Genomic DNA, 12,138 nt, shown 5'->3' on the forward strand with positions numbered 1-12,138 from the left:
GAATACTCTGATTTTCAAATAAGCATAAATAAAATTTTTAAAATGACAGTGAATTTGGGGATGTCACTCACAAGGATGTCAAATCTTCTCTAGATGGGTTAGGGTTGCGAAATGGGGCTCAAAAAGTAATGGGGGTTGAGAAATGAAAAGATCATAGGTCATAATATTGCTTAAATAGGGTCCAAACCCTAAAATTTAGGGTTTGTCACGTGGGTGCATACGCCCAACGTACTCCTACTTTTCCGAAAATGGCAACAATACCCCTTAGGGACCAAATTTGCAAACTATTTACACACCAAGGATAAAAAATGAAAAGTACCTTGAATCAGGTGTTACAAGTTATCTTAGTCAGATTTCCTAGTACTAATAATTAATGAACAACTAATACAAAGATCATACAAATTAGTGAACACATAAGATATGATTTAGAGATTCTTATCAATTATCATGACAATAAATCAACGAATAGAATGGATATCTATAACTCTCTAACGCAATCAAGTTACCGATTAATATTACCTAACCCTAGGATTTGCTCAATCACTAGTCCTAACAGCTTAATGATCATAAAGCAATTAAGATTGAAGTTAATGTAATTAGATTGGTTTTCTTAACTACAACTAACTCAACAATATGCAATAAAAATCATAACTTTAACATAAAAGATGAACAATCAGTTGAACATAAGTATTAATCAAACTCAAATAATCCTACTAACGAAATCAAAACATATTAAAGAGGGTTCGCCTACATCTAGTAAAAGTAAAGGTTTTTACACCATAATCAGTAAACTAAAGCGTAAAAACAACACGCAAAGATTACGAGACGCGATCATCAAGCAAACTCGAAGTGAAATATCGATGTAAATAGCACTTGAATCTTCAAATCATTGCTCTAATCTACTCTCTAGCTTTGAAATCAACTCTAAAGGGTTTTTGGAAGTCAAAATCAACTTATAACATATTGCCTAAGGCGTCTAATGGTTGCACACCGATTAGGGTTGAGAATCTCGTATTTTTATAGTATTTGCGACACCACGACGTGGTAAAGGTCTCACTATGACGTGGTGGTCGAGTTCCTTATTACACATGAACACGTAAACTTGCGCAGGAAGGAAATCCAAAAAATTTCGTTTTGCTAAAGGGGCGCAGCGGACCTTCTAAAAGGGCACGACACGTCTTTTGTTGATTTTCGCGCTTTAATCGTTTTTCGTCCGTTTTAGCTCCATTTGCTTCCTTTTGTATCCCAACTTTGATTTTAACTGTATTTAAACATTTCAAAGCATAATAAGTATCATATATCTTAAAATATAACATCTTAATCAAATATATTCAGATAATTGCCTAAAATATATAGTTAAATAAGGTCATATCATGGCTCGTCTGGTCAGTGGAATCATGTGTCATTAATAACATTGTACTTTTGATATTAGTAATTGTTATAGTACAATATCAAGTAAATTTAATTTCAATACCAACTTTATTCAATATAAATATCAACTACATTATATCAGATGAAGTAAATTCATTATCCATAATGATTCCAATAACAATACCAACCAAATTTCACTTTATTACATAAGATTACAACTTTTTTTAACCCTATCAATACGTGAATTCTTCTTCAGCCCATTCACTTCTTTCTTGAGACATGAAACGTCCTCTTTAACAACTGCAAGCTCATCTTCAAAATGTATGGTCAATTTGATATGTTCTTTAGCTACCTATTGCAAAAATTTGCACTTTTTACCTGTTTTCTTCAATAACAAAAAACAAATTATAAGCAGGTAAAAAATGAAGGTGGATTCGAAAAGAACAAAAAATTTATTTGTTGAAAAACGGTTAAAATCGACATACCAATGAATTATGGAAGACTCTAAACTTTTTTATAGTGTGTTCTTTTTTCTGGGAATTGTCAAGTCGAGTTGGGAGGAAGCAATCATAAAGAATCTCGTTGTTTGCTATAAAGATAGATGAAGCCAAAGTCAAAGACATCTTTTTGGAGAAAATTAGGACACCAACATTATTTGACCGATTCATAAATTACGTTACTGATATAAGTGAGGGACGAGCCACGTATGAGAACACTTCATTAATGATCGTCCCACGTAGAATGTCACTTAAGCAAAACTTGAAAAAACTGATCATAATGACTGAATGTGTACAAAAAAGACTTATTTTATAAAAATAATAATAAAATAAGGTTTAAACATGTAAATTTAAGATGAATTAGTCGGTCATAAGGATTAAATATATATAAAACAACAAGTTTAATAATATATTTTACAAGACAAAAACAAAAATAAAGAATAAACTTATACAAAATAAAAACTATACTAGCCTTTTAGATCGATTTTCTCTTTTTTTTTTTCAAGATCTTTTTAAATTAAAATAATCAAAAAAAAATCCAACTCTTTTATTTGTAGATAAAAAAATTATAACTTTTCTAAAACAAAATAAGATAATCTTTAAAAACTTGGGTTAAATGAGAAGTGGGCCAGCGTGGAGGTGGGGGTAAAATGGGTAGTACATAAAAAGTTAAGATACGTGTACTCGGGGGGACCTAAATGCCCTCTTTTGGAAGAGAGAAAAAAAACCCTAATTTTTTAAGATCCGATACGATACCCCTATCATTCTTCGTTCCCCAATTGTGCCCTTCGCTGCCCTTTTTCTCTGCCGTTCCCTCAGCCCTCTTTCAGGTATTTCACCTCTCACTCCCCCCGCCAAATTCAATTCCCATCTATCCCCCTTTTACACCCACTCCAATTTCAAACGTTCATACCATAATCATTTGATTGTTCTTTTACACTCTCCAAATTATGTCTCTCTTCTCACCACCATATGTTCGTCTTTTGCAGGTTCCTTTAGGCTTTTGTTCTTGGAACCGCCCATTCGTCCCCGAATTCGGTGTTTCTTATCGCGGGATCCGTTGGGATTTTGGTAGGTCTTCTATTTGTTTCTTTGTTATTTGACGTATTTGTGTGTTTGGTTGTGTGTTATTGTTTAGTTTTTGTTCTTCAACCTACTTTTGTTCTCCAGATCTTTAATTTCGGTCTCGCCGTTGCCTCGGTTTGACTCTTGGTGCGAAATTGTTATCTTATTTTCATCAAATTTAAAGCAAACATGATCATATGTTCAGTGAATTTAATGCATCTATCTGTTCCTTTCGTGCAATTTCAAAATCTATATTAATTAGTGCAGTAGAAAGTAATCTGACTGACACTCTAGGTGGATGTATCTCTTTTTTCTGGAATTGAGGGCGTAATTTTTTATTGTTGGGTTTCTGCAAGTTAAGAGGCGTTTGGATATGCGATTTTGAAGCTGCAACTTGAAGAATTAGACAAGCATAGCGACTAATTCTAATAACTTATCCCACTAATCGGTTTTCTCCTTACAACCTTTTTGTTAGATTATTTTGACTTTAAACAATCAGAAAATCAGAACCATAATACGTTTTTTCCAAACACTCTAAACTAATCATTGCAAATTAAAGCCCTGATACAGCTTTAAACGTGCACCAAAACCCAAGAAGAATTGTATTTTAATTTTTAAGTAACAATAGGTGAAAGATATTTAATGACTTATTATGTTCGCTAATTGATGTAGTTGCTTATGGTCTTGATGAATGAAGATTACTGATTATGGATTATCGTGCTAATCAAAGATTTTGTTGTAACAGACTATTTGATGTTTCTTATCTTGTGGATTCGAGAGTTCTTCTGAAAGCGTTGTGGATAATTCACCATGGAAAACCATGAGATGATGATTGGGCCAAGACCAAATATATCACTGGTTCAAAACCAGCAACTGGGATTAAGACATGGTCAGAATTTAGTAGTCGGGCAGAATCAGAATCACAATATGCAATTAGGGCATCCCCACAAGCATGAAAATGGTAATCAAGATACGCATCTAGACCGTGATTACATGACAGCTATACCCCATCCACAAAACCTCGGAGGAGATGCAACCGAGTTTGATGACAGCAATCATCATCAAGACAACAGATACAACGAAAATGATGAAGAGGGTGATGATAATCTCGATCATCATATCAATCAAGACACAGTCAAAAACCATGATTCACAATTAGTTTTATCCGAAAACCAAGGTTTAGCAGTTGTAGACGAAAACCTAGACATCGTGGTGCACCAACACCCAAACCCACACCCACACCATGAAATGGGTCTGGTTCCTATATCGGTTCAGCATCCGGATCTTGTGGTGACAACACCCGTGATCCAGACCCGAACATTAGTCCCTTCACCAAACTATGAACTAATGGTGGGTCAAGAATTTCCCGATGTTACAAGCTGTCGAAGGGCACTAAGACACACTGCAATCGCGCTCCATTTCGAGATCCAAACTGTTAAATCCGACAAGACACGGTTCACCGCCAAGTGTGCGAGTGAAGGCTGCCCGTGGAGAATCCACGCCGCCAAGCTGCCCGGGGTGCCCACTTTTACAATCCGCACCATTCATTCCGAACACACGTGTGGTGGAATCGCGCACCTCGGCCACCAACAAGCTTCGGTCCAATGGGTCGCGAATTCGGTTGAACAACGGTTGAAAGAAAACCCGCAATGTAAACCGAAAGAGATTCTTGAAGAAATTCATCGTGTTCACGGGATTACATTATCATACAAACAAGCGTGGAGAGGTAAAGAGCGGATCATGGCTGCTTTACGGGGTTCTTTTGAAGACGATTACCGTTTTCTCCCTCAATATTGTGACCAAATTAGACGCACGAATCCCGAGAGTATCGCATCGGTTTATGTAAACCCTACGGACAACTGTTTTCAACGGTTGTTTATCTCTTTTCAAGCTTCGATTTACGGGTTTTTAAATGCGTGTAGACCGTTGATCGGGCTTGATCGGACCGTTTTAAAAAGTAAATATCTCGGAACGTTACTTTTTGCGACGGGTTTCGACGGTGACGGGGCGTTGTTTCCGTTAGCTTTTGGGGTTGTTGATGAAGAAAATCACGAAAATTGGAATTGGTTTTTATTAGAATTACATACTTTGTTAGAAATAAACACGGAAAATATGCCGAGGCTTACATTTTTATCGGACAGACAAAAGAATATAGTCGAGGGAGTGGAATCGAAATTCCCAACCGCTTTTCACGGTTTTTGTATGCGACATTTGAGCGAAAGCTTCCGGAAGGAGTTTAACAACTCGATGTTGGTCAACCTTTTATGGGACGCCGCTAACGCGCTAACTGTCATGGATTTTGAATCGAAAATTCTTGAAATCGAAGAGATTAGTCAAGAAGCCGCGTATTGGATTCGACGGATTCCCGCACGGTTATGGGCGACCGCGTATTTTGAAGGGACACGGTTCGGTCATTTGACGGCTAACATAGTCGAATCGTTTAACGCGTGGATTCTAGAAGCTTCCGCGCTTCCGATAATCCAAATGATGGAATGTATACGGAGACAGTTGATGACTTGGTTTAACGAGAGACGTGAAGCAAGTATGCAGTGGACATCGATTTTGGTTCCGAGTGCGGAAAGACGGGTCTCGGAGGCGATTGATCGGGCCCGGACTTATCAAGTTCTTAGAGCAAACGAAGCGGAATTTGAGGTTATATCCCATGAAGGGACAAATATTGTTGATATTAGGAACCGGTGTTGTTTGTGTCGTGGTTGGCAGTTGTACGGGTTGCCATGTGCTCACGCAGTGGCGGCTCTGCTCTCGTGCCGCCAGAATGTTCACCGGTTGACGGAAAGTTTTTTCACGGTGGCGGCGTATAGGAAGGCGTACTCGCAAACGATTCATCCGGTTCCTGATAAAACACTTTGGAAGGAAATGAGTACGGGTGACATGTCGCTAGCGGAAGGTGGTGGTGGTGGTGGTGTGACGGAAATTGTTATTAATCCTCCGAAATCTCTCCGGCCACCGGGGAGGCCGAGGAAGAGGAGGGTGAGATCGGAGGATCGGGGGCGGGTGAAGCGAGTCGTTCATTGTAGTCGGTGCAATCAAACCGGCCATTTTAGAACAACTTGTTCGGCACCTATATGAATATATTTGAAATTGGTATGAGTAGAGGATATTATTATTAATTTTTTTTTATTGTGAAATAAGGTGAGTTTTGAATAATCATTTAAGATGTGATAATGGTGTGTTAGTTTAAGAGTATATATTGGTTGAACTTTGTAATATTTTAGGGAGTATAAGATATATGGTGTTTAAGGCTGTCTGTGTGTAATATAGCATCTGCTATGTGAATATTTATATAAAGTGGTGCAAATTTGCTTTAAAATAAGCAGATTTTGGTTTGATTCGTGTTTGTGATAGCATTTGTGAACAAGTTCATGAACAGATATTGAACACATAAACAGAAGTGATGAAACTGCAACTTTTTAGACTTTCAGAACATTCATAATCTGAAGTGTGAAAACGATTATCCAATAATCTCAAACTTAAACAAGCTCAATGAGACAATTCAAAAGTCTAAATAACATCTTGCCCTTGGAAGTTACGAAATTTAATACTTAAGTCATTGGGTTGTTTAAATCAATTTTGGTGAAATTGAACAGTTCCTTTCGTAGAACACACTGATCCGCATGTATTTTTAGGTCAATTCTTATGTCATCTAAAATATATTTTTGTTTCGTTCATTTTAAGACTAAATTTACCTTGAAACTGTGTACCAAAGCACAACAGTATAAGTGACCTACACAATGTATAGGAAAGTTAAGAATAAACAACAATAAATACACACACAAAGAACACAATACTTAACGTGGTTTAGTCAATGTGACATATGTCCACCGGACAAAAAGGGTATTCTTATTCACAAGCTTGAAAAACGATAGTGCTATATAAACCTTGGCTTTTAGCCATATTATATAAGCAAAGTACAAAACATAACCCTAACTAAAACAACAGGGTCGAACCCAACTATACAGATCAACGCACATCCATACCACTGGGGCTCCACATCCCCCATGGGATATCGGGTATCGGGTTTCTTTACTTTGTTTAGACGGATACCAAGTCTAAAGCCATATTTGACAAATTGACGAAAAAACGATCCCAAAATAATCGAAGCTCAAATATTTTTCCAACTTATGTTAAAAAGACAATGCGTATAGAGCTCTTATTGCATTATTCAAGATTGGATTCATCCGACTTCACTGAGTTCAACTTTATAAGGACTCAACTCGAGATTAATAACTTTTGTATATACAAATCATTCAGTTGTTCTAAAAAAACCTAGCTTCTTGAAACATGTTTTAGCTAGCATAATAATTGCATATATTTTCAAGCTATATTTCAAATAATTGAGTTTGCTCGATATTCTATTCGATTCAAATCTTCAAATTAAGAAGACTTGTTGAGCTATCAAATTGAGTTCAAACTTAGTTTAGTATACTGCTATACCAGAGTTTAAGCGGTTATAGTACGAAATTACATGTCCTAAATATTAATAGGTTTACCTTTCTTGTAACTTAAACATATTTACCTTCTAATAATTATTTTTATCGATAGAATTATATTTCTTAAAACATCTGACCACACAATAAAATAAATTTAATTTACTTTCGTTCACCTATGAAACGATTTCCCTCTTCCATCTCCCTCGCTCTCAAATTCATCTATTCTGCAACTTTTAGATCCAAAATTTTCCTCCCATTCATCACCTTCCCCTGCAACACAAATCCATATCTCAAAATTTAAAATTTAAACTCAAACATGGAGAAATGTGAAGAAATTGCATGGGAATTGAAAGAATTTTTTACATCCAAAATCCTCCCTTATCTAGATTATCTTAACACCGTTGTAAAAGAATATCTAGATTATCTTTACGACCACGATAAACCCACCTACGCACAAATCATCTTCGCATCTTTAATCGGTTTGATCATTGCTGCCGCAATGCACATTCGTCTCAGAAAGTTTCGGACTCAGAAGATCATTCCATGGATTCGTGTTGGTGTCTCAAAGGCCCGCCAGCCATTGAAGCTGGAGAGATTCCCTCATTATGTAGGTATAAAAACCGTCCACCATTAACTAAAATCATTTCGTGTATTTGAAATTCGTGTTTATGTGTCTGTATGAATGAATTCAGCTAGGCAGATGGGTTTTGGTGATGTCCAACAATGTCCGTACCTCTGCAAATTAGCTTCCGATTACATTAGGAAAGAAGAAGGATGTGAAGAAGACATGTATTCGTTCTTTGTAGACGATCCATTTGCAGATACATTGTTCATAAAACTTGTCGAGGAATTTGAGAGATGTATTCTCAGTTACTTTGCGTTTCATTGGAGCCATGCTTCTTACATGATCAGTCAGGTACAATTACAAAACGCGTAAGTGTCGTTTGGTATTTTGGATCTACTTTTTTTGAAAGTGATTATCGATTACTGAAACTTCAGGTGTTGGGACCTGATACACACGAGCCAAAAAAGAAGCTCAAGAACATAGTCATGCAAGCCACAAGGTACGATCTTTTGTGTTTTATATTTGGAAATTGAATCCATGAATCATTATAAATTTGTTTGAAATGAGACAGGGAACAAAGATTTGAAAGGGTGACAAAGAACCTGAAAGTGGCAAGAGTTTTCACGACATTAGTGGAGGAGATGAAGGCAATAGGCCTTGTTTCACCTGACGATTCACAGTGTACTGATGTAATGGTTCCAATGGCACACAAAGATCGTAGTCCTCTTCTTCTATTCATGGGTGGGGGCATGGGAGCAGGAAAGAGCACTGTTCTTAAAGAACTTCTTAAAGAGTAACACCACCTTTTTTTCTTGTTTAACATAAACGATGTCTGAATAAGTTATGTTGTATGAAGATTTATGATGTTGGTTGGTGTTGAATGTGGACAGACCATTTTGGGCAGGAGCATCAGCAAATGCTGTTGTGATAGAAGCAGATGCCTTCAAAGAGTCTGACGTCATTTACAGAGCTCTTAGCTCCAGAGGCCACCATGATATGCTTCATTCAGCTGAGCTGGCATGCCCCCTCCCTCTTTCTCTATTTTTTTGCAAATATATTACCTACCATGGGCCATTCAGTCACAAAACAAAACTTTTGTGACTGAATTCTCGGTCCAAATTGTTTTTGTCCCGTTAACCTCAGTCACAGTCACAGTCACAGTCTGGGTTCAAAGGGTGGGAATAAATAGATGATGGATGACAGGTACATCAATCGTCTACGGATGCAGCGTCATCACTCCTTGTAACAGCGTTGAACGAAGGTCGAGATGTGATCATGGATGGAACCCTGTCGTGGGTCCCATTCGTTGTGCAGACGATAACCATGGCCAGAAATGTACACCGCAAACATTACCGTATGGGACCAGGTTACAAGGTGAATAGAGATGGGAGTGTTATTGAGAACTATTGGGAACAACTTGATGAAGAAAATGAGTTAATTGATGGTAACAAGAAAAGAAGACCATATAGAATAGAACTTGTCGGTGTTGTTTGTGATCCTTATTTGGCTGTCATAAGAGGCATAAGGTAAAATCAATTATACCCTTTTATTACATCTCATTTACATAAAATTAACCTAATTTTAGTTTGAGGTAAATTAGGTGAGTCAGTCTTATTTCAGGTTTTTGCAATGTTTACGATGTTCCAAGTAATATTATTATATTTTTGGCACCAAAATTACAAAAATCATATATATTCATGGACCAAAAGTAGGCATGTACTTTGAACATCAACCAAAATTATTATGCAATCTCAAAATACCAAAATTGCTAAAGAAAGACTTATTGTGACCGAAAATTACAAAAATCAATTAAAAATATAATTTTCTCTATTTTTTATGTCAATAGGAGAGCCATTATGTGTCGAAGGGCTGTGAGGGTCCGGTCACAGTTAACATCACACAAGCGATTCGCTAAAGCGTTCATGACATACTGTCAGCTTGTAGACAACGCACGACTATATCTAACTAACGCGTTAGAAGGACCACCCAAGGTAAAGTATTTAATCTAAGTATAGTTGGTTTTATTGTTTTTGTCTTTTTAGGTATGACAAAAATATATCATCGCACTGACATCAGTCTTAGACTAGTTTCATATCAAACGTGCAGTATCCAGCAGTTTGTATTGTCTTCTAACTAAAAATATGTGTTTAAAGTTGATAGGATGGAAAGATAAAGATAAAACATTATTAGTCGATCCAGACGAAATAAAGATCTTGAAGACAATTGAAAGGTTGAACGAGAAAGCAGATTCAATATACGAACTTTATAAGCAACCCAACCCAGCATTCAAACGTGGTTCGGTTTGGAAAGACATTGTGATGTCACCTTCAAGGTTAAGTATCCAGAAAGAGCTCAAGTATTCCATTCAGAAAGCTGAGGATTTGAAAGAACAATGAAATTTTGACATCGAATAAGAGAAAGGTCTTTTTCGTTAAAATGTATTTAAACAATTCATGTATGTTGAACAATGAAATTTTATAGTATATAATGTAATTCCTTGTGATTAACGCACACAACATAAACAAGTGGAGCTTCAGTTATCGATTAAAACAAGCATGTAGCAATCAATTTATGATAATTAAATAGACTAATTGAAATGCATAAAAGAAACTTCACTTCATAACGCACATAAATCAAACGTTGTGAATGTCAAATTGATCGAGAAAATCAATACATCAAGACTGAAAATTTGTAAATCTTTTCACGGGGTTTGGAGCTAAGAATCACGATACACCCATGGTTTACGAATTAAAAAATTTACAAAACAAACCCTACAAACAAACACAATTTCACTAACAGTCCCTATAGTTCAACACTCACGTTCATTACTTCCCTTTCTTTGTCGCTGCCTTTTTCGGCGCAGCTGGCTTCTTGGCTGGCGTCTTCTTCACGGCAGGTTTCGCTGCAGGCTTTGGTGCCGCAGCGGTTCTTCCAGGCGTGGATCTAGTCGATGTCTTCGCGGATTTAGCTGCTGGTTTCGTTGGAGTCTTCGGCTTCACGGCTGCTTTAGATTTAGCAGCCGGTTTAGCCTTGGGAGCCGGGGCTGCCTTAGGCTTAGCAGCTGGCTTAGCCTTTTCAACCGGAGCTGCCTTTGGCTTGGCAGCAGGAGCCTTGGCTTTGGCTTTCGGTTTAGCCGGAGCTTTGGCTTTCGGAGCGGCATCGGCAGCCTTTTTCTTAGCCGGCGCTTTCTTAACAGCAGGCTTCTTCACAGCTGTCTTCGGCTTCTTCGCCGGAGCAGATGAATCAGCCGTTGCAGGTGTATTCTTGGGTGGTAGCTTGAACGAATACTTGACCTTCACAAGTTTACCGGCAGCGGTCTCCTTATTCAATCTATTGAGCAACAATTTCTTGTAGTTCGCCGGAAGATTCTTGTATTTCTCTTCAATAAATTTCGAGATTGCTTGCACACTCGAACCGTTCCTCTCTTTCAAAGAAACGATGGCGTCCTTAATCATCTGCACAATCAAGTAAACAGAAAATCCGATGAATAATTCAGTTTATCAAACAATGGAAATCCAATATCTAAACAAATAAATGAAAACGAAATGTGATTCAAACCTCGGAGTATTGAGGATGCAAAGGAGCATCCTTCGTCTTGGGAGCAGATGGCTTCTTAGCTTTCTTAACTTTAGTCGCCTTTGCGGCTCCTTTGGTGGCCGGCTCCGTCGCGACTATTGGTTGTTCCGTTGCCATTTCAACTAGGATTAGGTTAGGGTTCGGGCAATGACAGATCAGCGATTGTCAGATTCGCGGGTATGTCAAGATGCTGGGATAGCCGAGTATTTAAATAATCCAACTCTGGTGTTTGATTGGTTAATTGAGTCACCACACGGATCGGCGCCTTTACAACATTTTGAATGTCAGACGTTAGATGGTTTTAAGCCAACGGCTGAGAATGCAAGACGAGTAAGTCATGGGATTGAAGTTAAAATTAGGGTTTGAGTAAAAGTTAGGTTGTGTTTCCATGGTCAATTCATCTAAGCATAACTCCAGCTATACTTAATGGATTTTAATAAAATTTTGATGGTTTTGTTGGAAATTTTGTTAGCTTTTGAGGGCATATACTCATTGTCATTGATGTTGGTTTTTATTCTGGAAGACACTAGATTTCAAAAGTAAAGTGTTCAAAGATAGAAACACTCGTGTATATCACAAACTCGAGATGTTTTTAATCGAGTGCTTAAATATG

General features: G+C 37.4%; 3 protein-coding genes across 3 annotated transcripts; 2 read left to right on the forward strand and 1 right to left on the reverse strand.

Annotated features, from left to right (window-relative positions):
• Nucleotides 1-2,564: 2,564 nt before the first annotated feature.
• Nucleotides 2,565-6,283, forward strand: LOC111910904 (uncharacterized). The gene is made up of 3 exons (XM_023906712.2): nt 2,565-2,698; nt 2,858-2,939; nt 3,679-6,283. Exon 3 carries the CDS (start codon nt 3,744-3,746, stop codon nt 6,021-6,023), a length of 2,280 nt encoding a protein of 759 aa, XP_023762480.1. The 5' UTR covers nt 2,565-2,698; nt 2,858-2,939; nt 3,679-3,743; the 3' UTR covers nt 6,024-6,283.
• Nucleotides 6,284-7,650: 1,367 nt separating this feature from the next.
• LOC111910885 (calmodulin calcium-dependent NAD kinase) lies at nt 7,651-10,420 on the forward strand. Its single transcript, XM_023906689.2, has 8 exons — nt 7,651-7,995; nt 8,077-8,300; nt 8,384-8,448; nt 8,521-8,742; nt 8,840-8,966; nt 9,153-9,475; nt 9,796-9,940; nt 10,103-10,420. The coding sequence occupies exons 1-8, from the start codon at nt 7,701-7,703 to the stop codon at nt 10,343-10,345; spliced, it is 1,644 nt and encodes a 547-aa protein (XP_023762457.1). The 5' UTR covers nt 7,651-7,700; the 3' UTR covers nt 10,346-10,420.
• A 158-nt stretch (nt 10,421-10,578) lies between these two features.
• LOC111910905 (histone H1) lies at nt 10,579-11,715 on the reverse strand. Its single transcript, XM_023906713.3, has 2 exons — nt 11,508-11,715; nt 10,579-11,404 (listed from the first exon to the last, which is right to left on the reverse strand). Exons 1-2 carry the CDS (start codon nt 11,640-11,642, stop codon nt 10,775-10,777), a joined length of 765 nt encoding a protein of 254 aa, XP_023762481.1. The 5' UTR covers nt 11,643-11,715; the 3' UTR covers nt 10,579-10,774.
• Nucleotides 11,716-12,138: the final 423 nt, after the last annotated feature.

The sequence above is a fragment of the Lactuca sativa genome, chromosome 8, assembly GCF_002870075.4.
Source record: "Lactuca sativa cultivar Salinas chromosome 8, Lsat_Salinas_v11, whole genome shotgun sequence".
In the NCBI taxonomy this organism is placed as follows: domain Eukaryota; kingdom Viridiplantae; phylum Streptophyta; class Magnoliopsida; order Asterales; family Asteraceae; genus Lactuca; species Lactuca sativa.